Source organism: Corvus kubaryi, unplaced genomic scaffold (assembly GCF_017639235.1).
Source record: "Corvus kubaryi isolate FWS band 111438036 unplaced genomic scaffold, C.kubaryi_AGA036_p1.0 37256, whole genome shotgun sequence".
In the NCBI taxonomy this organism is placed as follows: Eukaryota; Metazoa; Chordata; class Aves; order Passeriformes; family Corvidae; genus Corvus; species Corvus kubaryi.
In genome coordinates, this window is record NW_024581076.1 from 6,868,081 (window position 1) to 6,893,711 (window position 25,631).

Here is a 25,631-nt window from a genome sequence, read left to right on the forward strand (position 1 = left end):
CCCCAGTGCATTGCCGGGGGCACCCGGCTCCTTTTCCCGGGGGAAAGCCGGACGGAGGCTCTTCAAACGGACGCCCCGCTGCGCCTCACGTTGGTTTGAATTGGTACCAAGCTTCCCGCAGCGGCTTCCGACAAAATGGAGGACGCCACCACCACTGCCACCACCACCACCACCAGCAGCTCCTCCAGGAGCCATATCGGCTGCTGATATGGCGCCCTCCCCCGCGGCGGGCGGGGGCAGCAAGGCGTCCTCGGCTCAGGAGGAGCTGCCCGGCGGGTTAGGCTGCGGGGGCGCGGGCCAGGCGCCCTCCCTGGGAGACGTGAATTCTCCCTTTTCCCTCTGGGAACGCTTCCATTACCCATGTTCTGTCCATCATGGGAATGGCCCGAGGTTCAAAGCCCTCGTTCGGGAAGGGAAGGAGCGGAGTGGGACCCCTCGGAGAACCACTGCCAGCCCCTACAGCTCGGCGGCGGGGGACGGAGCGGGAGAGGCGAGCCCGCGCCCCACGGCCGGAGCGGTGGCGCCCGCAGGGACCGAGCGCACGGCCGAGACGGCCGGTGCACCCTGCCCGCGGCCGGCGGGGCGCAGCCGGCTCGGCGGCACCGAGAACTTCTACAAGTTGCCGCTGTCAAAGAGCGGCGCGGGGAGCACCAGCGCGACCCTCGTGCACCGCTAACGAGCCGGTCGGTGGGCAGCTATCCGGGTTCCTCAAACCTGATGGATCAAAGTGGGAAGAACCCCAAGCATGGCCAGGAGGAAGATTGGCAGTTTATAGGGTCAACCGGCTGCGGGCGGCTCTGATGGATGGGCGGTGCACCCACTCGGCTAGCCCAGCGCCAGAGCCCGCCCTCTGGGAAAGCCAATGCCGGGGCAAGGAGGCGGATCTCCCCGAGCTCGCTTGGCCCGGTTCCTCCTCCCCTTCGGCAGCAGCTGCGCTTCGCCCGGGACTGGACCGAGTTAGAGTTGAGGCGCCGGAGGAGTAGCGCCAGAGTGCGTGCGTCCCCCGCGGGGGGGGTCCGTGCCCGCAGGCGTTGGGGAGTCGGGTAAGGCGGGGGCGCGGGGCGCTGCGCCTCATCGGGGCGGGCTGGCGGGGGGCTGGCGGCGCTCAGCTGCCCCCAGGGCGGGGATGGGAGAGCAGCCGCCGTGCCTCCTAGCTACCCGGGCGAAGTACCCCGCGGTGCTGTCGCCGCGCCGCCACCTCTGGCGGCGGGGGCACGGACGGCACCGGGGACAGTCCCGCGGATAACCATCGCGCCACGGTGGGGGGCGGCGGGGGTAAATGGGGGGCGCCCGGGGGCAGCCCCGAAGGGGGGGGCAGGGGCATTTGGGGGAAGGGCCGGGTCTGCTCTAGCGCCTCCTATTTTAACTCTCTCCCTCCCTTCGCCGCCGGGCCCTCGGCTGTTGTTCTGCCCCGGTACCTCCCCCACCCACCGCCGTCGTCGCCCCCCCCGCGGGTGCCTCCCTCCCCTCCCCTGCCTGGCGCTCCGCCGCTTCTGCCGCCGCCACTGCTCCCCTCCCGTATTGTTCGGCTGGGTCCCTCTAATGGCGGACAGGAGGCGGCAGTGCTGCCGGCCGACTGCAGGGGGGCAAACCCGAGACCGGGGGCAACTGCCGCGCAAACGGGCGGGGGGCGCGGGCGCTCGCCCGCTGCCGGGGCGCTGCCGCTGAGGGCCCCGCGGCCCCCCGGGCGCCGGTTCAGGGCTGATAGGGCAAGTTCGCAGGTAACACTCGCTGCTCCCCGCCGTGGGTGCCACCGCTACCTCTGTCCCCCACACTCGCGCGTAGAAGCCTCCGGTGCGGCGGCGCCCGGGGAGGGCTCCTTGTCCCTCCTTCCTTCAGCGGGGACAAGCGGCGTGGGTGTGCCATGAGGAGTACCCCACCGCCCCCGGGGAGGGCAGTGAATTTATTTATTTATTTATTTATTTATTTGAAAGGTTGGGATTAAGGGGAAGTGGTGAGTGATGGAGGCAGTACCTGCCCTGGCCAGGCGAAGGAAGCGCTCCTTGGGGGCGCTCCCTGATCCTCGCTGCCCCGTGTTAACCCTGTGTGTTTCCCTTAGGCTCCAGCCCAGTTTGGTGCAGGCTTGGCAGAGACCAACAAGGAGAGGGAGCTCCATTGTGCCTGCTATTTGTGTATCTGTTTCTGCCTCTGCTAGACATGATTAAGGAGGGCTTGAACCATTCCCCCCGCCTCGTATTCTCCGGGGGCAGGGGTGGAATGAGGTCCCTCCAGGGCTGGGTGGGGAAATTCCTGGGTCTAGCATCCGCTGCCCTGGGGCGAAGCCCCAGTAATGGCTGTGAGGCGGCTCCTCCTCGGGGTGGGCGCTGCTGCTGCAGACATCCTGCAATACCAACTCCGGCAGGCAGACGACGGGCTGCTGCCGCTGCTCACGTTACCCGGCTCAGGAGGGAGGAGGAGGAGGGCATATTTCGGGTGCCCTCTAGAGTTCTGGAGCGTGTATGAAAATCCGTGACTAGACACCTTCAGCCATCTTGAATTCCCCCCCCACTCCATTGCTCGAATCGCGTGTCCTGCGTGTCATCTCGAGGCTAAGAAGAGGCATGGGAAGTTTAAAATCACCCAGCAGTTGGCGATGGAGAAGCGTCTCTTTGTGCAATTAGACTGGTTCTCTACACCCGCAGATTTGTTTGGGTGGTTTTGTTGGGTTCCTTGGCTGAGCTTCTGAGCCATCCACTTTGTCCCTTCCCCAAAAAGCTGGAGGACACTGGGGAGACCCACAGGTTCTCAATAGCGAGCATTTGTGGTGTGTGCATGTCTGTGTGGGATTTTCAGAGCAGATTTTGTTCTCTGTTGGGTGTTAGGTTGGCTAAAGGAGAGGCTGGTTGCCAATCCCTGTGGGTAGGACTGGGATGTAACTTGACTCTAGTTTCTGCCCTTGTTAATAATGGGGCTGTTTTTTAGCTGCATGGGGGATTCCGAAATGGCCAAGTAGTGCAACGAAGGAGCAAGTGAGGCTGTGAGCGCACGGGGAGAAGCTCGGGAGGTGCCGCGGTGGGCCCGGGCGCGGTGCGCGGGCTGTGCCGCCAGAGGCGCCGGCGGGCGGCGCGGCGGCTCCGCTGGGAACGTGCAGCCCGAGAACAAAACAAAAAGGCAGCGCCTGGCTTGCGCTCTGGGTCCCTCGCTTGGGTACAGCCCGGATTCAGGTGTTGCAGTCTTCCCCACCACTCGTATCTTAATTTTTTTTTTTTTTCCTTTATTTCTGTCCCTTGCTGTTTTACGTGGTAGATTTTCCAGATCCGCAAAGCTTGCAACTTTCTTTGTCACTTTTGGTGGCTTACGTATACAAAGAATGAGTGGTTCGCTGCAAAACCTCACCGCTTAGGAGGAAGGCATCAGGTCTGGATTTATTCTAAGCATATAAAATTATGAACCACACCAAAGACTCTTTAAGAGTTTGCGTGGCATGTTGTCATTAATAAAGTGGTCTGTTCTAAACCTTGGCTTGCTACTGCAGTTTAAAAATTTTAATCGTAATTTTTTAACTCTACCGTGTCTTGGATGTAAGGCTACCATCCGATTTTATTTCTGATTCATTATGCGTTCCAGTCTAACAGCTGTTCTGTTTTTTCCAATCCCTCATGTCAAAAAAAGTTACTTCTAGGAGCAATCCACGCAAATAATGCTTTGGAAGGAGGGGGACTGTTGTGTACTGGATCTGGTTTGACAAAAATTATTGCCGCTTTGTGTGGCTGCTTATGAAAAGATAAGAATACTGCCAAGAACAGCCATATAGCTAAGATTCAGTAAACCTTACTAAGATGCAGTAAAAAAAAAAAGCATCCTGGTAGGTGGCACACTGTCCTCCTCCAGCTGTGATGATGGTAGTACAGCCTTCTTATGGCATGTGATGGGACCGTGCTGCTCTGGGAGGGAATGTATTTGGTGCTTAGTGCTGCAAGGTCATCTCTAGGAACCAAACTCCTCAGCCACGTTATTACGTGGTTAAACTAAGTAAGTTGTTTTAATAGAAGACTGTCTTAATTAGAGCAATAAATTCACTTTATTATCTACTAAATTTGCTTTATATTGTTGTTATTAATCTTCTTTGACCTCAAATATATGATTGCATTCTGCTGTTGCTTACCCTGTAATAACATGCTAAGAGGGATTTGCATCAGCAAGAATGTCAAAGTGGCAGTGAAAAAGTGAAAGCAAGTTTCTTTGTCTTCTGTAGAGCTTGTTCAAGTATACAGAGGAATGTGGTACAAAACCGGTATGTCTTTCAGATTTTTGCTGGGGCTGTTTGGTTTGGGTTTTGGTTTTTTTGGTCCTGCAGCATCAGGAATGGTCTTGTGTTGTTTAAGACATTTTCATTTTGGTTTTGAGGACTAAGTACAGAATTACTGAAGTTCTGTCACAGTGTTTGAGTTTGCACTCAATTGGTATACCCTGCAACAAAAGCAGTATGGGGAATTCTGTTAAGAACTTGTATCAAGAATTGTTACTAATGGAAAATTCACTATTCATGGAGAACTGTTTATTTTTTCCATCACAAATAACAATGAACTCAACTGATCTGTGGAAAGGGATTGAAATTTGAAGTTCACAAGCGTTCAAAAGACCACTCAGGAGTGTCCTCTGAGAAGTTTGAGGTAATACTTGCCTCATGAGGGTCTTAAAACCCCCATATGTTGCAGTGGAGTTTTGCGTCCACTGAAATTGTGTTTAACTCCACAGCTGAACGTGTTTCCAACTTCTTCTTAACTTAGTTTCAGTGATTTTATCTTAGTAGTTGAATGCTTGTGTGGCTGACTGGGTTGCTTACGCATTAGAGTTCAGAGGAAACTGAGCTTGTCTTCCGTATTTATAGCCTGCCCTATGTGCTGCTGGCAGATATGGCTGGCACTAGATGCCAACTTGATGTATGAACAATCTACTCGATTTAGATGCTACTATTTACGTTCTTTGTTTTGGACCAAGATTTGTAAGTTTGTACTTCTAAGAGAAATTTTAGGTAGAAGGAAGAAGTGTGGGATTTCTGGAATGCAGTTGCATGTTATGGCCTCTTCAGTTAGCACTTTTCACTATATTGATTTTTATATCATAGTTTTCCAGCTGCACAGTGGATTCCAGCTCCTCCTGTTTGTTGCCCATGCTGTGTGCATTGGTGTAAATGCACTTCATTGGGACTATTCATCCTGCAACCTGTTTTGGGAGAGAGGTGCTGCTTCCTGTGTGACTGTTCTCAGGTGTTTCTGTGGTTTCTAATGCATGAAAAGGCTTTGTGTCTTTGCTGTCATGGGAATCTCCATCCCTTAGCCCCTACTCAGATGGTTAAGCAGCATTCTTTGCTGCTCTGGTTGGCTTGGTTGAAGATGATCCAGCGTTTGCACATTGGCCCAAGAAAGCCAATGGCATCCTGGCCTGGATCAGCAGTGGTGTGGCCAGCAGGACCAGGGCAGTGACCGTCCCCCTGTACTGGGCACTGCTGAGGCCACACCTCCAATCCTGTGTTCAGTTCTGGGCCCCTCACTGCCAGAAAGACATTGAGGGGCTGGAGCGTGTCCAGAGAAGGGCACCGGAGCTGGGGAAGGGTCTGGAGCACAAGTCCTGTGAGGAGCAGCTGAGGGAGCTGGGGGTGTTTAGCCTGGAGAAAAGGAGGCTCAGGGGGGACCTTGTCACTCTCTACAGCTGCCTGAAAGGGAGCTGTAGCCAGGTGGGGCTTGGCCTCCCAGGTAACAAGTGACAGAAGAAGATGGCCTCAAGTTGCACCAGGGGAGGTTTAGATTGGATATTTGGGAAATTTTTTTCACTGAAAGGGTTGGCAAGCATTGGAACATGCTGCCCAGGAAAGTGGTAGAGTTGCCATCCCTGGAAGTAGTTAAAAGATGTGTAGATGTGAAACTTAATGACATCGTTTAGTGGTGAACGTGGTGATGCAGTTTAATGGTTGGACTTGATCTTAAGTGTCTTTTCCAACCTAAATGATTCTATGATTTCAATGCCATTTACTTATACTTAAATGGTTTTGACAATTTAAAGCTTTTCCTTTCCATGAACTTCTAGAAGCTATCAGTTTTATATTTATTCTGTGAAACTCAATGCCACTAGAGTTCAACAGGGCACATGCACACCAGGAGTTTGATTATATGTACGTATGAGAACATCAACAGTTGCAATAGATGCGATTGGTGACTGTCCTTTATGGACAGGGTCCACTGAGGGTTTCTCATGCCTTCACCTGAAGTATCTCATGGACTGGACATGTCAATAATGAAAGTTGTTTTCTTGCTTCAGTTTGCTGTCAGAACAAAATGATTTCAATCAATGGTTGTAATACAGATTTTATTAGTCCAACATAAGTAAAATCTACAGAGATTGTTAATTTTTGTGTTCAAATGACAGTTTTCAGTGACAAGATTGCCGCCAACATATTTTTCAAGTTGCTGTTGGTTCAGAGGGCATTTGTACTTTGTGAGTTTGTCCTCATGTTTAAGTGCTTAGCTTAATTTTTGTCCATATTTCCTAAATTTTTTTGAATTAGCTTTGCCATAATTTCTTTCTCTGCCCCTTTCTCACCATCAGCTATTAGAGAATAATCTGACGGGGATAGCAGGGATTCATCACAGAGGTGGGGTGCAGAAGCAAGTCTTCAGTGATCTGAACAGCGTAGCTGCAGTACTGGTTTGAAACACTCGGGGATTGTCAGTGCTCTAGCCAGCCATACTGAGTGTCAGTATTGATGGGCTTGTTTGCTTTTTTTAAGGTTGTCTGAGATAAGACTACTTAATGGTGTTTGCTGTTGTGCAAAACTATGGGTTTGGGTCTCTAAAAAATGCAATGTATAATATGTTACTTCTTTATTGAAAAGGTTTGTGAACCTTATTGTACGGCTTTTTTAACCCTTACAAGACTATCAGAATCCTTCAGTTAGCATCACTGTAGCTTCCAAAGGCAGTAATACCTAAATCTGTGTACCTAGTGCTGTACAGAAGTGTGTTGAGGCATAGTCCCTGCTCATCAGTTTTACTCCCAACACATGCTGAGCAGGATGTCATCTCAGTTCCACCATTCCCCCATGGAATAGTTTGTACAAAGTAGCGATGTATGCTTCAGCACATGCTGTTAAGTGATGGGACAACTGATCAGAGCTACTGATGTAACTTTTGCTAGGCCAGATCATTAGGAGAGATCAGTGGCATTATAGAAGAGTTTGTGTTGGTTTCTACATATAGTTGCCTCTAATCTTTTGCTGTGAAAGGTGGTGTTGGAAGAAGATAGAAAATCATGCACATAGAATTGTATGGGTTATGCCAAATATTATTAATTAGGGGCTGCTTACAGCTCACAGTCAATCCAAGAAACATGGATGTCTTTGTTTTCCTCCTGAAGACTTGTTGGAAGTGAATTGGCACCTTATGTTTCTTTAAGCTCTTCTGTGCAGTGCAACCACACTGAACATGGAAAAAAGTTAATTCGTTTTAGTTAACTCATAATGCAACTGTGCTTTTTTTTTTTTTTGCTTTTTTTCCCCTCTCCTTGAAAATAACCTTGGTGAAAACCTTCTCTTTGCAAAGAGTTCCTTTTCCTTAGATCTGTGCAAAATCTTTCCAGCTTGGTATTTACTCCTAGTACTACATCGAATTTCTCTAAAGTCATTTTGTTCATCTCATTAATAAACTCAGCTATCATCCCTGTATGGATGACCTTCAAGTCTCTTCCAGGCTTGCTGCCCTCTAAACTAACTAAACCTCCGTGTGTGCTTGTGACTTCTCTTTGTGGATGTCTGACCTTTAGCTGAGGCTACTATTGCACAGGAAAACTCTCTGTGCTCTTGCTTGTAGACAGCATTGTCATGAGGTCTTTGGTTCAGGCCCATAATCTAGCCCTGGTTTTAGACATAGCACACACTCTTTTAACAGACTGTAGATTTCTCCCACATAGTAAGTGGTGTCTTAACTGTTAATCAGCAATTAAGTGTTTGTTATTTGTGTTGATAAATTACGTGACTACATCTCTGTATCATGTGGTAACAACTTTTCTTAACAGATGTGCTAAGAACGATCCTGCTCTGTTGATTTGGATTCAGAAGCCTATACCAGAGTGCTTTCCTGGACTCCTCTTTTGACTGTCTGGTCTTTTTGCATCTTGTATTTTATGGCTGTAAAACCAACAGGTTTTATTTACCTTTAATTTCATGTTGGGATTTAACTGTGAAGGATATTATCTGCCTTTTGTTAATGAGATTGTCAGTGCTATTTAGGAAGTGGCATCATGGGCAGTTAAACAATTTCGTTCATTCTCCTGTGATGCTCCTCATGCTTGGAGAAGTTCTGTGTGTGCACCCTTACAAGCAAGCCAGTTGCAACCTGTTAATGCAAAAGAAGCTGGCTTTAGGAAATAAAGCCTACTGAAAACAAACCAAACCACCACCTTTCCTGTCACCCTGGGACTCAAACACACCATCCTTAGAACAAGAACTAATTGTAACCATTGTTTATGGTGGTGCTGTTTCCTTGTATTCTCATTTTTGTCTCTCTCCATCTGTTGCCCCCTGTGTTTAGATTGTTTGCTCTTTGAACAGTTGTACTCGGTGTTTGCACAGTGGCTAGCATGATGTGGTCTACAGCTTTGGCTCCTGGGAGTCTGTGATAACAGTTGTGATCTATGGGTGTGGTATTGGTGCCTTTTTTGCTTTTTTTTTTTGTGTATGTGGAAAGGGGAAGAAGACCTAGTGTTGTGTTATACTTGAAATAATGTCATCATTTTGTTTGAGCAACAATTGATCATTAATATACCAATCTATAAATGTTTAAGAATTTTTATTAAGCTGGCAGAATTTACCAGACATGTTTTGAATTTATAGCTAGTGTTTGCATGTGTGCATGTTTGGGGTTTTGTTTATTATAATAATTAGTAGTAGTAGTTGTAGCAGTAGTTTTCTTGTGAGGGTGGTTGTTTTTTGAAAAAAAATGTTCATTTAGGAAATTGTTTTGTTCTGGTAGGTGATGCCTCATTAAAGAAGCCAAGTAATATCTAGAGAGGCCAGGTAAGAAGTCCTTTGTAATCCATGTAATAAAAAAAAAAAATCACAATTTAGAAATGGCGGAAAACAGAGAGCGCAGCAAAGGTGATTTGCTTTTTACCAGAAGCAAAAATTGGATATTTGCCATTGTCACTGTGTTTGACGATCGTTTTTTATACTTGTATCCAAAGAATTAACAAATAGAAGTACAGAGATGGTCTGACTAAAACTGTGTATAGTACAGTAATGGTCTGAACTAAATTCAGCTTTTTTAGTAATTTAAAAGAGCCATAAAGTTTGGAGAAGATACACAAGAATTACTTAAGGAGTGGAAAACATGTTTTCTATTAACAGACTTCATAAACTCAGTCTATTCCTCAGTTAAAAGAGATTAGATTAGGGTGTGACTTAATCCTGATCTAGGAGAGACTGTGCGTCCAATAACATATTAGATAATTGGGTGTGCTTCCTCCATCTCCCTTTCCATCCCCAGTGTTAAAGGCTGAATTTCTGAGTGTCAGTTATTGCCTAAGCAGTACAAAATCAAACAGGGAACAGTGTGTAGCCTTTCAGCAGGTACAATAACTAGGAGTTGGAATAATTTACTGTGGCATCACTTTCTCCTTTTTAGGCAAAAGTTCATGGAGGATTTGAAAAGCTCCCCGCTAGGAAAGCTAATAGAATTTTTTTTTAAGGCTCAGAATATACTTCAAGTTGCAGACTTGGTCTCAAAAGACAAAATACTGGCTTAAAACAAATACTACCTTGTATATTTTTCATGGGTTTAAATTTAAGGTATATATCCTTGGTTGTATGACCATTTAAACCAGACTAACTTGGGTTTGTCATTGTCCTTTCCTGTTTGTATCAACACGAGCCTTTTCTGGCATTTTTGATTGTTTTATGTTTTTAATTTTGGGAGTCAATTTAGGTCCATGAATCATCACAATGAAATTTGGGGGTGCGGAGCTATGTAGGTGTAGAGTATTTGCTCTTGGTTTTTTCTGTTTCAGCTTTCTACCGTGTTAGCTCCCATGACGGACTGGCTGTTAGAATCCTTAAACAGCTAGGGAGAAAGGAAGAAAGGAACAGGAATTCAAAACCACAGTAGGCCTGTCCAAGACTGAATGTGGTTTGTAGTTGTGGAACTGTGGTCTTAGCAAATACAATATGCATCTTATTTAAAAATAAGACTATCTTTTACATTTTAAAAACAGTTTGGTAACCTGGAGTCTTGATTGCATAATGTAACTTGCAGCCAGCCAGCCAGTGCAGCTGTGAAAACCTATCATACTTGCCTTGCTGACCGTATCTATTCTTGCCTTGGATCCCGTTTCCCGTCAACCTTACCTCATATAGAACTTGAACTATTTTGTGGCTGTTTTTATTTTCTCCCACTTCCCTTTCTATCTCATTTTGTTTGTGGTGATAAGTTTTTCTTTCCTTTGTTATGCTGTAGCTTCATTGTCTGTTTACTTGGTCGTAGTCTACATGGGCTTCCCTCCTACATATAGCAAAAACATTACTTACTCTTTTGAATTCAGTTTTCTTTGTTCTGAATTACTAGATATATTGAGTACTAATCACTGCAAATAAATTGTGTTGAAGAAGCTTGTCCATACCAGGCCCAAAATACTAGATTTTTAGCCAATACTTGATTATTTCTCAGGGATGAAAAATCTGGTTGAGGCTATTAGCTGATGTTAGGTAGTTCTGCTAAAGGCAAAGAAAATGGTTTGTCTGCAAACTTGTTCATTTACAAACTATGGCATGACAGTTTTTCCTCTTTCTAAGCATATGCAAAATTAAAGTATTTTAGAAGCATTAGTCAAAAAGATTTGTGTAATCAGGCGCTGAGAAATGGTGTGCCATTAGGCATGGTGGATACCAGTTATCCAGGCAGAGCTACTTGTTCATGGGTTACACATATATGAGTGTAGACTGAATGCTAGTTAAAGATAAAAATTTTAAAAACCCAACCAATTAAGAAGAAGCACTAATGAAGAATAATGTTAAAAGTCCATGTTGACAGTTAAAAAGTGTCTTTGTTTCCAGAATGTTTGGGAATAGTACAATCTGGGCTGATAGAAGACAATTTTGGCTAGTCCTAGTGAACAGCAAGTTAAATATGAATAGTGCACCTTAGCAGAATGAATGTAAACAGCATACTGGACGGAATTAAGCAAGACTGCAGCCAGCAGTTTAAGGGGAGGTGTTCTTCCCCGCTGTTTGATATTGAGAGAACACATCTACAATGTTCGGTCTGGTTTTGGTTAGACTCCATCCTAATGAAGATATGGATATTCTGGAGTAAGTGCAGTGTAAGGCCATCAGCTTGGAGGGTTGGAACACATAGCAAAGAAGGAAAAGCTGAGAGAGAGGGGTGTGTTCAGTCTAAAGAGAAGGCTGAAGGGACAGGTTACTGCTGTCTTCAGCTAATTAGTGAGAAAATACGGAGAAGACAAAGCCAAGCTCTTCTCAGAGATGCCTATTGATAGAATGGCAGGTAATGGGCATAAGTAGCAACAAGGGAAAAAATTGTGAATAGCTAAGATAATCAAACACTGGAACATTCTTGCTCTTGAGAGTTCTATTCTTTCCTGTCTCTAGTTGTTCGTTCACATTTGCTTGGTTTATATATGATTGGCTGTACACCCAATTTCTTCAACTTGACAAATTTGAACAATTGTGTGCTATTTGTGTATGCTGGGTTTTCTTGAAATGCCAGAAAAACGTAGAGCCTTCATAGATTTGAATTCGCAATTAATCTTCATTGCTCCCTGTGGAGCAAGAGTAAGGCATGTTTTTGAAATGTGTGCTGTGACCCACTGACACCAATGGCCTGTGTTCTATTGACCAGGCCTGACATCTAAATTAGTTTACTGTTCCCGGGTCTGTGTCTGATCTAGCCATTCAGTATTTGTTCTTCCTATTAAGTGTTACATTTTTTAAAGTTATGATCCATCAAATGACAATTTTACCTCTTTGCATGCTGTAGTAATGCCACTTTCTATTTATTTCTCAGGATTTTACTTGTCCTTTTCCTGTTTTCATATCTTTAGCACAGTGTTTCTCTGCTGTTTCTGTACTCCTTTCCACTTAGCCATCTTTCTAGTCTGTTGCTGTGGTCTAGCGTTGCCTGTTTTCTGGAAATAGATAGACATTTGGCTATAAGTAATAGATAAGCATTTACTGTGGGTCCTTTGTTTCTTTGTCTTGTTTCACCTTTCTATTCCATTTATAATAAAGGACATCCTTAAGCAGCATCTTGCTGCTTGAGTAGTAGAGAGATAAAATTTACTGTCCTACTGCATTACACATAATGGCTTTTAAGGCTAGAAATGGTGCTATGTTCTTGCTGATCAGTATCTTTCCAAGATTAAACAGCCATGAAATACATTAAAAGTGATACATGTCAGTATGGCTGCCCTAAAACAGCGCTGGTCAACATTATGATTTTGATTTGCCATGAATTCCTGTGCCACGTTCTGCTCATTCTTTGATGAGTAATCTTGAGAATTACTGGTGCTTGGTTTGGATACCCCTTCATAGAATTAAGTTTGAGGTTGAGTCTGAATTTTGATTCTGTTCATGCATGCAAGGAAGCATTTCTTAACATTCATTGAGTAGGAAGACTGAAGGAAGAGGCTGTGTTAAGTAAAATTATTCAAATATTCCTGGAAGCATCAGCTGGAAAACAGATGTCAGGATTCACATGTAACAATTGTGGCTGCAGTTCAGTTAAGATGCTCAGAAGATAGCAAAGTTTGCATGGTTTTGGTAAGCTTTAGTTGTGTGTATATAGTTACTCTTTTGAATAAAACCAAAATTTTCTGACTTGCTTTGAAATATTTCACTAAGTAGATCTTGCCCTTTTACTGTTCTTAGTTGCCGTCTCTGCTGGATTACAGATCTTTGCATATGCTTTTTTTGTTGAATTCTATGAAATCTGCGTGACAAACACATTTTGAGTGTTACATAATGACTTTTAGTAAGCTAATTTCTTCAATCCATACAACTTCTTTCAAAATGAGGGGAAATAATTAAATTTGAAGCAGCTCCAAACCTACTGGAAAATAAATTCTAGAGTAGTGTCTCAAGACTGAAGTAATGAGATATACCAGGCTTTTGTAGTGATGGTACTCAGGCAAATAGAGAAATTAGATTTGTGAACCTAAACTTAGTATCCTTTTCCTGAAAGCTCTTACCTGTGTTCTGAAACACCAGCAATATAAATACATTGATGGGTTTGTGTTAAATGTTATTCAGACTCTTTAATAAGCCCATATAGTAATTTAAGACCCTTGTTTTACTTTGGTGTTGTGAATACTTGCACCTGAGTTAGCCCAAAATATGCAAGTATTCCTATTGAACTCATTAGCATGATTTGTATGTGAAACTGGCAGATGAAATAGTTGAGTCATTGTGGCATTAATGTAGTATCTGAGGCTTCCTTAAAGCCTTGCTCGTTTCAGATACACTACTCAGTGTGACCAGTAGATATACATGTTGTAAAACTCAGTCTGACCTGTTATAATATTCAGCCTGTCACTGCTTGCTGTGTTGTCAGTTAGCACATTCATGTTGAAGTGTTTTATATGGTAGTTGCTATCAGGGTAGAGCATTTCTGTCTATGGCCATCAGCTTGTCGTGACTGTCCTGTCTGCTAGAAGGATCTCTGTGCTGAAGTTCAGAGCTGTGGCACCAACCTTGATCTCTTCAGGCATAGCTGTAGTATTCTTGCACAGAAATTTTTGGTTTGGGGTACTGATCTGGCTGGAAAGGATTCCAGCAGGAAAGTCTCTTTTGTCTGGCTATGTGTGTGGTTGCAGAAACAGCTGGGCTGCATAATAGCGTAGCAATGAGACTCTGGACCTGGTAACTAGGCAGACCTTCAAAAGTGCTAAAACTTCTGTTAGAGATGTAAAAGTTAACAGTAAATCAGAGCTACCATATGTCCAAGGCATATCTGAACGTAAAAATGCTAAGGCTGATGACTAGATACACCCCTCAGGAAAGGAGGAAAGAAACCACAAACCAAAACAGCTTATGTGGTCGCCTGTGTTAAGAGTTTTATATCTAGTGACCCAGAAAGGCCCTGCAACTGCTTTTTCTCTAACATGGAGTTCTATTCACATAGGTAGGAGTCTCTCCATACACAGTATCAATCATTCAGTATGCCCAAATTGAGACTGGAGTAGTAGCTTAAAGCTGGCTTAAATTGCAGTGCTTTAAAAATGCTGGGCTACTTGTGTTTTTCTAGCACTTTTCAGTTCTTATATGTGGGTATAGTTGGGTTACTAGTTTGCTTCAATTCCAGTGAAAAGTGCTACTTTTAGGTGATTTTAATTGGAGTGGTGTGCTTTGGTTTTGGGGTGAACTGTGGCATACATTCAACCAGTCACTAGGTTCATGGATTCATACCCCAAGAAGGCTGTGGTATGTAGGTTGCATCTGGTTGTGTAGGGAATGAGTGTTCCTGAACTGTAGCAAGACATTAAGCTGGAGAGCTTCTTGATAGCTGCTTTGCAGATAGTCTTTATTGAGCTTGTAATCATCAGAGTTAGGAGAAGTCAAGTGATAACAAGTGATTTTCTTTAATAAGGATAGGAACTTTAGAAAGCAGCTGAATTAAAGAAATAAATGATGTTATGGTCAAATGAATGTCAGGGTCAGGAACTGATCATTAGAACTGGATGGCCTCACAGAACACTGGGACATGTTCAGATAGTCTCTAACCTTTTACCAAAATGCTGACACCCATCCCCCAGCTCCAGTCAGCCTGAGAGCCATAGGCTGAAATCCAGATTTTGGATAAATGGGTTGAGCTTCCATGAGGCTAGTGGTATTTCTTTTGTATGCAAGAAGATAATTATTCCTCTACTAGGTTAGAGTAATTGCTGTACTAGGCAAATAGACAATTGGGTAACCTGTTTGCAACCAGGATGTCTAGGAATAGAAGCTTTTCAGTTATAGCCTGATTTTTCTGCAGGTGTATTCTGGTTTTCAGCTGGCTGGCTAAGAATTTTGTAGAGTTGCCTTTGGTCCACTGTGTTTAAGTCATCAATGCATTTATTTCATTAAATTGTTATGTGTATTCTTTCCCCCCCGTTCATTACCTTGCATTTATCACTAGTGATTTTGCCTACCACACTGCTTTACAATCAGTTTCTGTTTTCAGCTGCTGTGAACAGATTTGTATGATTAGCAAGCACTCATTTCGGGAGTCACTCTCTTTGGCTGACTTATATATGTTGATATGTTGGAACCCCTCTGGTAACTTGTCCTTATTGTGATAACAACAAACAACATGTGATATTTTTCTCTTTAAATAATTACAAATCCTTCAGAGAACCTTTTCTCAAAATCTTTATTATAGATAGTTTCCACAGCAGTCTTCAGTGAGTACAGTGTTTGAATGCCTTTTGGAAAAGTTAAGTGGGATATAGCAGTTTAATCAGGGTTGCTCAAAAAGTATGTGAACCCTTCAAAAGATTTCAGCAGTAGTCCTGAGAGACATTACCTTTTATTTGCAAAATCCATGTTACTCCCCTCCCCCCCCTTTTTTTGTGTATATTTATTCAGCTGTAGTTTCTGTCAATTTATTTAGTGATAGAGATAGGACTGTAGTCTGAGTAATTGTTCTCACCTTTTGCTTAAGTAATTGGTTGCAAATACTGAAATAAAAAATGGCTTCAGAAATCTTAAGTGACTGCCACATGGCCCTAGTGATTTGTTCTAAAATCCTCTTGTGTTAGCACTTTGATGCAACATTTTTCCTCTGACCTGACCCCTAGAAAGAGAGCTTAGATGTGATTTTCCCTGATCTTTTCCTTACTGAACATCAGTGCAAAGAATTTATTCTGTGTTTTCCAGTTCAGGCTTCTTGGGTATTCTTTTACTTCTGGAAAATTTTACCGATTGTAAAATTGACAAGAACTGGGATTTTAGACAAACTGTTGCTCTGACATAGGTCAGTAGCCTGTTTCTAACCAAAAAGTGTATGAGATGTGTGTGAAACATTCCCCCAGTACAATTCCAGCACCTTTGTAGGTCAGAGACTTCCTGACAGTAGTAGTTATGGGGTTTTTGGAGTCTTTTTGGACTGATTGTATGCATAATATGGTGAGTTTTCAAAATGCTTTCATGCTTTCAAGCTTTTTGTTCTAACTGCTCTATTTCTGTTCCTCCCACTGAGGTTGTTCTTTCTGAAGCCAGATGTTGAAGTAATGAGGTATTTTTAATTTTTTTTTATTCCCCATGGAATTTAAATATGCTTTTCTGGAGTGCTATCTGGATAATTGCATCTTGAACTATGTTGCATGGCTCAGAGTTAGACTAGGATTTGCTTTTTCTTCAGAGAGTTCTCTAGATAGTTGAAGTTGGCTCTGTTGTAAAAATTTGGCCCATCATTCACTGGTGGGTTGGTTTTGCTTTTTAACCCCCTAGTTTGCACAACAGTAGTTGAAATCTTCAGTTACTACTTTGCAGTCTCATTTCCATTATCTCACCCATGGTGTCACTTGAGTGGAAGTGATTGATGGTCTACCATTAATAGGCTGTTTCTTCTGCTTGGGATGTGGAATTTAAATGTAGCCCTGTACCTGTTGAGGTAAATAATTTAGTTATGATACTGTGCTTTCCTAGCAGAAAGTAGTTTTCTTTCGCTGAGGCAAATAAACCCCTTTCTTCTTGTTCCTGTATTTGTGTCTTAGGATACTGTCTCCTAAATTTTGTTTGTCTGTTCACATTTGAAGATGTCTCAGTTATGTATTATCTCCAAAGTAGTCTTTCAAGTTTTTTTCTTTTTATTTTTTGGCTTACAGCTTTTATATGGAAGCAGTTGTACATGCTGGTCCTACTTTGGATGTCTATTTCCAATGCCCTGTTTTGGTGGAACTGTAGTTTTAGCCAGATTTCAGTGACTCCTTTTGATTTTTGTGCTTTTGCTCCAAGTGTACATAACTGTGACCTTCTGTCACCTTCATTCCACAGGTTATTAATGGCACTTGGTAAAAGCATTTGAATTCCAGTTTCTGCTTTTGTTAAAGTGGAGTTGAATTTTTTTTTTTTTGTTTGAGGTAGTGTTGGGGTTTTAGTTTAGTCTGGTTTTTTTTTTTTCCTGTTAAAGGAATTTTCTCCCATATGCATGTTGCTAGGGGACAAATAGCTGTACTTAAGAAAGACAAAAGGGGAGTGGGGCGGACCTGGCTACTCTTTTGTCTACACCTGGGTGTGGGGTCAGTTCGCTCTGAGCGTCCAGAGAGAGAAGCTGCAGAGAAAGGAGCTGCTGCTTCTTTCTTTTTGGCCGTTCTTTCTTCCTGCTGGAAACAACGCCGGGACCCCAAAAGCCGCTTTCCCTGCCCTGCTGGAGACCGGGCTGTGGCTGCCCTGCCCCGCTGCTGCTTTGAGCTTCCGCTACGCTGTAGCCCTGCTCGCCCTGCCTGCCTGGGCCTCCGTGGGCTTTTCCCATCTGGATACATCTCATCTGCCACCCGGGATTTGCGTCCGTCCCTGCCGCTTCAGCCGCTGTTCCTGAGAGTCCGGGATCGGCTGCCCAGGGGTTTGTGAAGCCTTTGTTCCATCCCTTCCCGGGATCCCAGAGCACCAGTGCCGCATGTTTCCCGAGCTCGCTCCGGAGCGCCCCCTGCAGCCGCGGGGGAACCATCGCACCTGCCCTGCTCACCGGGAGCCGCCAGCGCCCCTGCCGGCTGCGAGCGGAACTGCACCCGAGGGGAAATAGCCTGACAGCCGAGAAGGCTGGCACTGGGTTTGTGATTGCTGTTACTGCCAGAGTTGTTGTTGTTTTGTTTGACTGGTTATATACATATATATAGAGAGAGTAAAGAACTGTTATTCCTATTTCCCACATCTTTGCCTAAAGGCCCTTGATTTCAGAATATAATAACTTGGAGGGAAAAGGGGTTATATCTGCCACTTCAAGGGGGGCCTCTGCCTTCCTTAGCAGACACCTGTCTTTCAAAACCGAGACAGGTAGTCATATACATCACCTGGATTTCTGCAATTCGTGAATTTAACTCTCTTACCGTTCGTCAGTGGAGTTGACCTACAAGTATTACTTAGGTGTCTTAAGAGCTGTGGTAGTTGTCATCATTCTAAAGAAGTGCTTGCATTTTGCCTTTTATTTCTTCCAGCAATTAAGCCTTGAACATAGCAATGGATCGTAATTTATTTCAGCGTGAAGACTTTTAATAGGTGAGTGATGTAGCTTAAATTAAGAGGGACAGACAAAGCCTGATTCAGGAAGGGCTGTTGAATATTGGTAGTGCTTCTGTTTCTGTCCATCTGAAATTTTGGTGTGTGCGTACCACTACAAAGCCTTGGGCTTATTCTGCAGCAGTATTGAACATGCATTTTCTGCAGACTAGGTCTCACTAGTTTGTGGGTTGGTTTTTTTGTTGTTGGTTGGGATTGTTTGTGGTTTTTGTGGGATTTGTTTGGCAGGGGAGGGATTGGTTGGTTGGTTGGTTTGGTTGTTGTTGGGTTGGGGGTTTGTGTTGGTGGTTGGTTGGGGGTTTTTTTGTTTCAGTTTTGCTTTTCCCCCCAAATCTCAGCAATTCATCCAGTGATCAGTCTAATCAGTCTCACAGGTTTCTAACAATTGTATTTCTATTGTAAAGCATCTTTTGCTGTTGCCAATTTTGAGGTGTGAGTTTTCTCCTAGTTTTCCATTCTAAACCTATTTTTTTCACTCTAAGTCACTCTTTTTGGGTAGTTTTTAATTTAGAAATACTGACTGTGACATTGCTTACGTTGTCTTTGTGTTTCTCCTTGCTGCTCCTACTTCTAGAAAACAAGCTACCTCATTTTGCACATTTTATGGGTGATTTTGTTTTCTAGTTTTATGGAGGTAGGAGCTATTGCAGGGAAGTATATGCAGATTTTGCTTATGACTTTGATGCCCTTGGTTTTAACTTCTGTATTTTTCAAACCCTGTACTGCCCAGTGTGTAACTTTAAAGTTCATGTGACCTGTTAGCTGCTGTTCTCTCATGCTGGTTAGACGTAACAACCCTCTCTAGGTTTGCTCTCCAAGGACACCTAGATTGTCCCAGGCCCCAAAATGTGTAAACTAAAAGCCCTTGAAGAGGGGGGGCAAACTTGGGGTAATTACATCATTAACTAAGGCTATAATTGGAGAATTAACCCTGATATGCAAATGGACCAAACTTCTAAAAGTGTGAAGAACCCATGACCAGTGTCCGTCTTGGGTGTGGCCTTTTGACTGCCCAGGGTGTACCTTTGAAGGCCCTTAAAATAAAAACCTCCTTTTATTCTCTTATTCTTGTGTAGTCTCTGTTTTCAGGTGGCCACTTCAAGGCATTGGTTTTTCTGCAAAACCTAAGGCATCAACTTTGCACTGGTAGTTAAACATAAATTCTAATTTTTTTAATACTTAACGGTACAGTTCAATAAAACCTCAGAGCTTTGTGGAATAAGTAAATATATTTAGGCAAAAAGATACAAGTTTTGAGTCTTAACTTTGCTACATATTACGTGCATGTACTATAATACAGCCCAAGTCTGTCTCTCTACTAAGGATTTGTGAAAATAGGAATAGTAAAGGTTTTGAGTCAGGCCTGGCGTGTAGTCTTGGCATAGTCTCATTTTTTCTCTGCTCACATCTGTTCAAGTATATTTAAAACTTTATTAAAAGCTTTATGTGCTTGTGATGCTTTTTTCCTTGTAGAGAAAGAAAATATATAGAATAAAACTGTGAAACTTTAAAAAATGACTTAATTCTTTTCAGCAGAAGCTGAGACGCAGAAAAATCTAACTAAATTATTCAGCCCTAGAGGAAAAAGTAAAATAGGTGAAAGAGAATATTGGATTAAATTAATCGTCAGTGTAACTGACTGATTTCCAGGGAGGTACAAGCCAACTGCATTGATAATGCAAGTTTTTTTTGTAAGAAAACCTTTTTCATTCCAATTCAGTGTTACCTTTATTGCGGTTCAAATGCTATTACATAATGGCATTTGGCTGTAAGGCTAACATAGGAAGGAATTAAAAGGTGGTCGCCTCTCCTAGGATTAATCTGGTTCACAGCTTTACTGTTTGGTCCTTGTCCTGCCTCCCCAGCCCCTGCTCAGTTAATGGGCAACAGGGCTTGAATAGTGTAAATGTGTAGAAGAATATTGGAGCTTTATTCCTCTGGACATCTTTACTGTCTGGGGATTTTAAGGCTGTCCTCAAACAGTAGATTACTACACAAGTTGATGCTCTCTTGCTCTCTCTTTTAAAAATGCTGCCAAGTCTGGAAAACCTAATGACTGTTATAAAACCTGAAGAATAAATAGAGGCTTGAACTTTAAACATTTTCAGTCTCTTGTGAGTGATCACATGTGTTAATACAGGCTATGGATACCTGAATCTGCACTAAGTATCACTGCAGTGCATATATACAAGTTGAAAATTATTAGCAGTGTAAGGCTTATATTGCATTGTAGGCCTGATTTTATGTTCTTCAGTTTTCCTTTTATATTTTAATTTTAGCATAGTGTATTCTGCTACAGGCAACAAGGAGGTTGACCCAATAGAAAAGAAGGAAATGTAACTGCTAAGATTTTTTTCTCCATTTCTTAGTTTACTTGAATCATTTATTTCCTTAATATTCTATTACACATATACTACTTAATTCTAATGTTTGATTACTCAATTGCAGTTAGGTGTGTCTGTCTCTTACCAAACATGGCATATTTTTCCCCTCTATAAAGCCTTCTGGAAATGTGATGTGACAGAGTAGAAGATCTCAAACAGTACTGTTGCTGCTCACATGCTCTCTTACTGTAGGATCACAGTGCTGAAAGTCAGGTTTGAACTTAAACTGTAAATTTAGTAGGAAGTCAGTTTAAGGAACATAGCTGGCAGATGATGCTTGAGATGAGGAAATCGTTTTAGATAGCTAATGTTTGTTTTAACCCTGTTTCAGACCACACTACTTTTGTGAAGGGCAGCAAGTTGGTACAAGAGCAGTTTCCCCACAGGAAAGAAAATAAAAGTTCTTGGAGCAACTTATTAAGGTAAACAGATTGCAGTGGATTTCTGGATGGGTAAGTATAGATGAGCAGGATATTTCTACTTCATGTATTTACCTTCCTATATAAAGATTTTATAAAAAACCACAGAAAGCTACTTCTAACCTTGCACAAAAACTAAGTGATGTCACACATCAGCATATACTCCAAGACATACCCAAATTATAATTATGTCTGTATTTTTCTTGTAGTATTATAGCAAGATCAGTTTAACTTACTGATCTTTCAAAAAGATGGTTTTTAGAGCAATCTTAGGTCCTTTAGCTTTGATTATATCCAGGTGACTTTTATCATTTTTAATTCATGGTTGAATTGACAATTACGAAGAACAGATTCCCCAAACTGAACAATTATGAAAAGCAAACAGATCTCCCCAGGCAAAGTAGCTGTTGGGAAGTAGTCTGAATAAACACTGCTTGCTCTTAAAAAGAGAAGAGACAAAGTTACTGGAAGTTGTAGGAGCGTGAGGTAATAAGTCAGGACTTCAAATGAGCTGCCAGTCTGTAGTGGCTACAAATGAGGGATTGCTGTCCACTTTGAGCTGCTCAGTAATATATCTATTCCTGTCATGTGCAAGGGTTGCCTATATATCTCTTCCTTACTCCTTTGTTCCAGTCATTTTGTGGCTACCTAAGAAGCTTAGGCAGCATGGGGTTGGGGGAAAATCAGTTGAATTTCAAAGTTGTTAACATTCTTAATAGGACCGAAATTTAACAGGAATTCAGTTTTTCTTTCTGTATGCCTAGCTCTTGATCTTGCTTTGCAGTCTAGCAAAAGCAGTGTTAGAAGATCATGGCGTGCATATGTGGGGTGGGAAAGGGACTGAGAGATCAGGATCATGTAATAAATAGCACTGAAAATTCTATTTCCTGTGTATGTATGTATTGATAAAACATTGTGATGTGTAGTGACTGTATTTTTCTGCTAGTACAGAATTAGAAAGTTAATGGATGTTAAGATATTCAAAGAAGAGCATAGAAAAACTTTTATCTTTTCTTTATGTTATCTCAGGAAGAAAATAAAATAAAAGCTGGAACTATTAATTCTGTAGTTATTGTTAAGAACTGTTAATGGAAAGTTTTATCTTACTCTGAAGTTGGATGTGGTTTTTTCTTGCTTTATGTTTTTCTTCAAACAGCAGATCTGGAATGGACACGAGTCCTCTGGGAGGATTAGACTTGTCTCAACATACTCCTAGTCTGCTAGGGAATACCACCATGGCAGCAGGTCTTGCAAATGTAGGAAATACATTTGGAGGGCCACCGAGTTCTTTAGTTTCTAGACCTAATAAATTCCAAAACTCGCCTATAGAAGATGATGATGATGTAGTTTTTATTGAACCTATACAACCTCCGCAAAATTCTGCATCACTGGTAGCAGACCAAAGGAACACTGCGTTTACGTCATCAAAAAATGAAGAACTTAAAGGAAATGATTGCAAAATGCTTCCTTCTCCAAAAGACTTAAATTCTCAAAAGGGGAGTATAAGTGAAACTATTATTATTGATGATGAAGAAGACATTGAAACAAGTCAAGGACAAGAGAAGAATACTTCCAGTTTTAATGAACGAAGGCTTCCAGAGTGTAAAAATAGAACCAACGAAATGGAATTCTCAGCTTCCAGTTTTTCAAGAAGTAAGGTAAATTCAGGAATAGGTAATAGTGGTATAACCACAGAACCAGACTCTGAAATTCAGATTGCTAATGTTACTACATTAGAAACAGGTGCTATGAGCTCTGTCAGTGACGGTCATTTAGAAAATGATGCTGATGGGTGTGACATGAACCTAATGATTACACATGTAACGTCACTGCAGAATGCCAGCTTGGGAGATGTATCTAACGGACTGCAGTCAAATAATTTTGGTGTTAATTTGCAAACATACACCCCATCTTTGACTTCACAGACCAAGACTGGTGTAGGACCTTTCAATCCTGGTAGAATGAATGCGGCTGGAGATGTATTTCAAAATGGAGAATCGGTAACCCATCATAATCCTGGTAAGTTGCCATTTTGAATGTTTCCTTTAAGGCTGAAAAGAAATAGTAAAATACTAGATTATAGGGTTTTAGATTTATGTATGTTTCGCAGTGGCACTGCTTAGTCTTTTAGCTTAATATGTATGAAAGATCTTGGTTCCCTTCATGCCTATCACTACCTTATCTGTGACTAGTTAGTTATCTGTAACTAGAACAAAATATGCTCAGTGACATAATACGTTAGGAAACATGTCTTCACCAAAAGGATTATTAAGTATTGGAACCGGCTGCCCAAGAAAGTGGTCTCCAACCCTGGAGATGTTTAAAAGGAGTGTAAATGTGTCACTCAGGGACATGGTTTAGAGGGAGTGCTGGGTTAATGGTTGGATTTGATGATCTTGAGCGTCTTTCCCAACCTAAATGATTCAGTGATTATATATGTGGTTTGGAAGATTTCTTCTGGATCAGTGTTAGTCTATTCTCCTTCACTAAGTACCTCCACTCTGTACGAAGCAGTAGGTGCATAACAGGAAAACTTCTGTCCAGTATGTTAATTTAGAGCCTAATGTCCCCAGTAAGCGTTGGAGTACATATGATAGAATGGTTTGGATTGGAAGGGACATTTAAAGATCACATAATCCAACCACCCTGCCATGGCAGGGACATCTTTACTGGATGAGGTTGCTGAAATCCCTATCCAGCCTGACCTGGAACATTCTTGTGGTTGGGGCATCCATAGCTTCTCTGGGTAACCTGTTGCCCTGTCTTGCCACATTTATTATAAAAGAATTATTCCTCATGTCCAGTGTAAACCTACCCTCTTTAATTTAAAGGCACTGTTTCTTGTCCTGTTGTTACAGTAAACAGTGTCACTGCATCTTTTTCAGTAACCCCCCTTTATGTGTTGAAAGGCTGCAATACGGTCTCCCCAGCCTTCTCCAGACTGAACAACTTCCAACTCTCTTTGCTTTTCTTCACAGGAAAGGTGTTCAAGCCTTCTGTCACTTTTTGTAACCCTCTTCTGTGCCTGCTTTAATAGGCCCATTTCTGTCTTGTACAGGGGACCTCAGAGCCAGATGCAATACTCCAGGTGGGGTCTCAGCAGAGCAGAGAAGAGGGACAGAATCACCACATACCAGAATATGATTGACTTTTTGGGTTGTAAGCACATGTTGCTGGCTCATGTCCAATTTTTCATCTACCAGTCCCCCTGCTCCTTCTCCACAGGGCTGCCCTCAATCCTTTCAGCCCCCAGTTTGTACTGATAGTGAGGATTGCCCTGGTTGACCTTGTACTTGGCCTTGTTGAGCTTTGAGTTTCCCATGGGCTCATTCCTCCAGGCTGTCAAGGTCCCTCTGGATGGCATACTATCCCCTCTGGTTTACCAATTGCACCACTCAGTTCATGTTACCAGTAGGCTTGCTGAGGGTCTGCTTAATCTAACTCTGTGTTGTTGAAGAAAATACTAAACAGTATTGGTCCCAGTACAGACCCTTGAGGGACACAGCTCGTTACTGGTTTCCACTTGGACATTGAGCCATGAACTGTAATTCTTGGGATGCAGTCATCCACCCAATTCCTTATCCCTCAAATATATATGTCTCCAATTCAGTAGCAAGAGCGTTGTGGGGGACCATGTGAAAGGTCTTCGTCCAAGTAGATGAAGTGCATGTAGATACGCTTTGGACTGGAACTTAGATTTTGTTTTAATGGAATCTAGTTTTTGTGCTTCAAAAATGCTCCAGAAAAAGAGCCAACATCTCGTAAATTGAGGATACAGTTTGCAATTGTCCTGATCTGAACCAGGTTATTAATGCAAATGTAGCTCAATATGTTTCAAGAGCTCCATACCTCTATAGAACTTAAGTACAGTCTTCCTTCCCACCTCTGCCCCAAGTTGTACTGACACATTTTTTTCAGCTTTTTGAAAAAGATCTAATTTTTCCAAAATGGCTCTGCAAATAAATGGTACAAATTATAGGAAAAGATAATTTTTATAGCAGTTTAGAGCAGCAATGAGTAAGAAAGAATGGGAGCAACCTGAAAAGCTGTAACAATAAGAAGTAGTTGAACATGAAACGGTATACATGAAACAAGTCTCATAAACTTGGCCGTTACAGAGTTGCAGGTAGGAAACTGAAGGATGAAGATGTAAGGGAGTGAGGTTTGGAAACTCACTAGGAGTTAACTAAGGAAGTGGGATACACCTCAGTTCAAGGACATAAAAACTGGATTTTACAGATCCTTTGTAGAGAACTTAAAGGAGGTAACATGGCTGAGAAGTAAGATGTGAAGAAAAGGCATAATATAAAAATGGGCATCTGTGAAGATGGGTTATGGAAAAAGTAAAAAAAAAGTCAAGGTCTTTAGGTGTTCTTCTGGTATGTTTGTGGAAGGAGAAATGCAGCAAAATGTTGAGGGAGGCTATCTGAGGCCTTAAGATTAAGTAAGGAATAATTGAAATAACCTTAATGAGATATTATTACCTACCTTAATTAGGTATTAGTCATGGTGAAAATTTCAAACCCAAATGAGTAGCAAACTCAAGTTCTCATGAGTGGCAGTTGAGTGCTACTGGAATTACAGCAGATGTAGCTCTATTGCACG

At 42.6% G+C, this 25,631-nt stretch overlaps 1 protein-coding gene across 10 annotated transcripts in view; it reads left to right on the forward strand.

The window, feature by feature from the left end:
• The first annotated feature begins 879 nt into the window (after positions 1 to 879).
• ZMYM2 (zinc finger MYM-type containing 2) overlaps positions 880 to 25,631 on the forward strand; it is an 86,898-nt gene continuing 62,146 nt past the window's right edge. The window contains exons 1-4 of one of the 10 annotated variants that reach the window (XM_042023889.1): positions 880 to 1,043; positions 18,142 to 18,202; positions 20,939 to 21,059; positions 22,186 to 23,045. In XM_042023889.1, coding sequence (XP_041879823.1) covers positions 22,193 to 23,045 — 853 coding nt within the window. In that variant the 5' untranslated portion in view covers positions 880 to 1,043; positions 18,142 to 18,202; positions 20,939 to 21,059; positions 22,186 to 22,192. Of the gene's footprint in view, positions 1,044 to 18,141; positions 18,203 to 20,938; positions 21,060 to 22,182; positions 23,046 to 25,631 lie in introns of those variants that run through there. The other 9 variants (XM_042023891.1, XM_042023890.1, XM_042023897.1 and 6 more) reach the window with 9 other exon arrangements.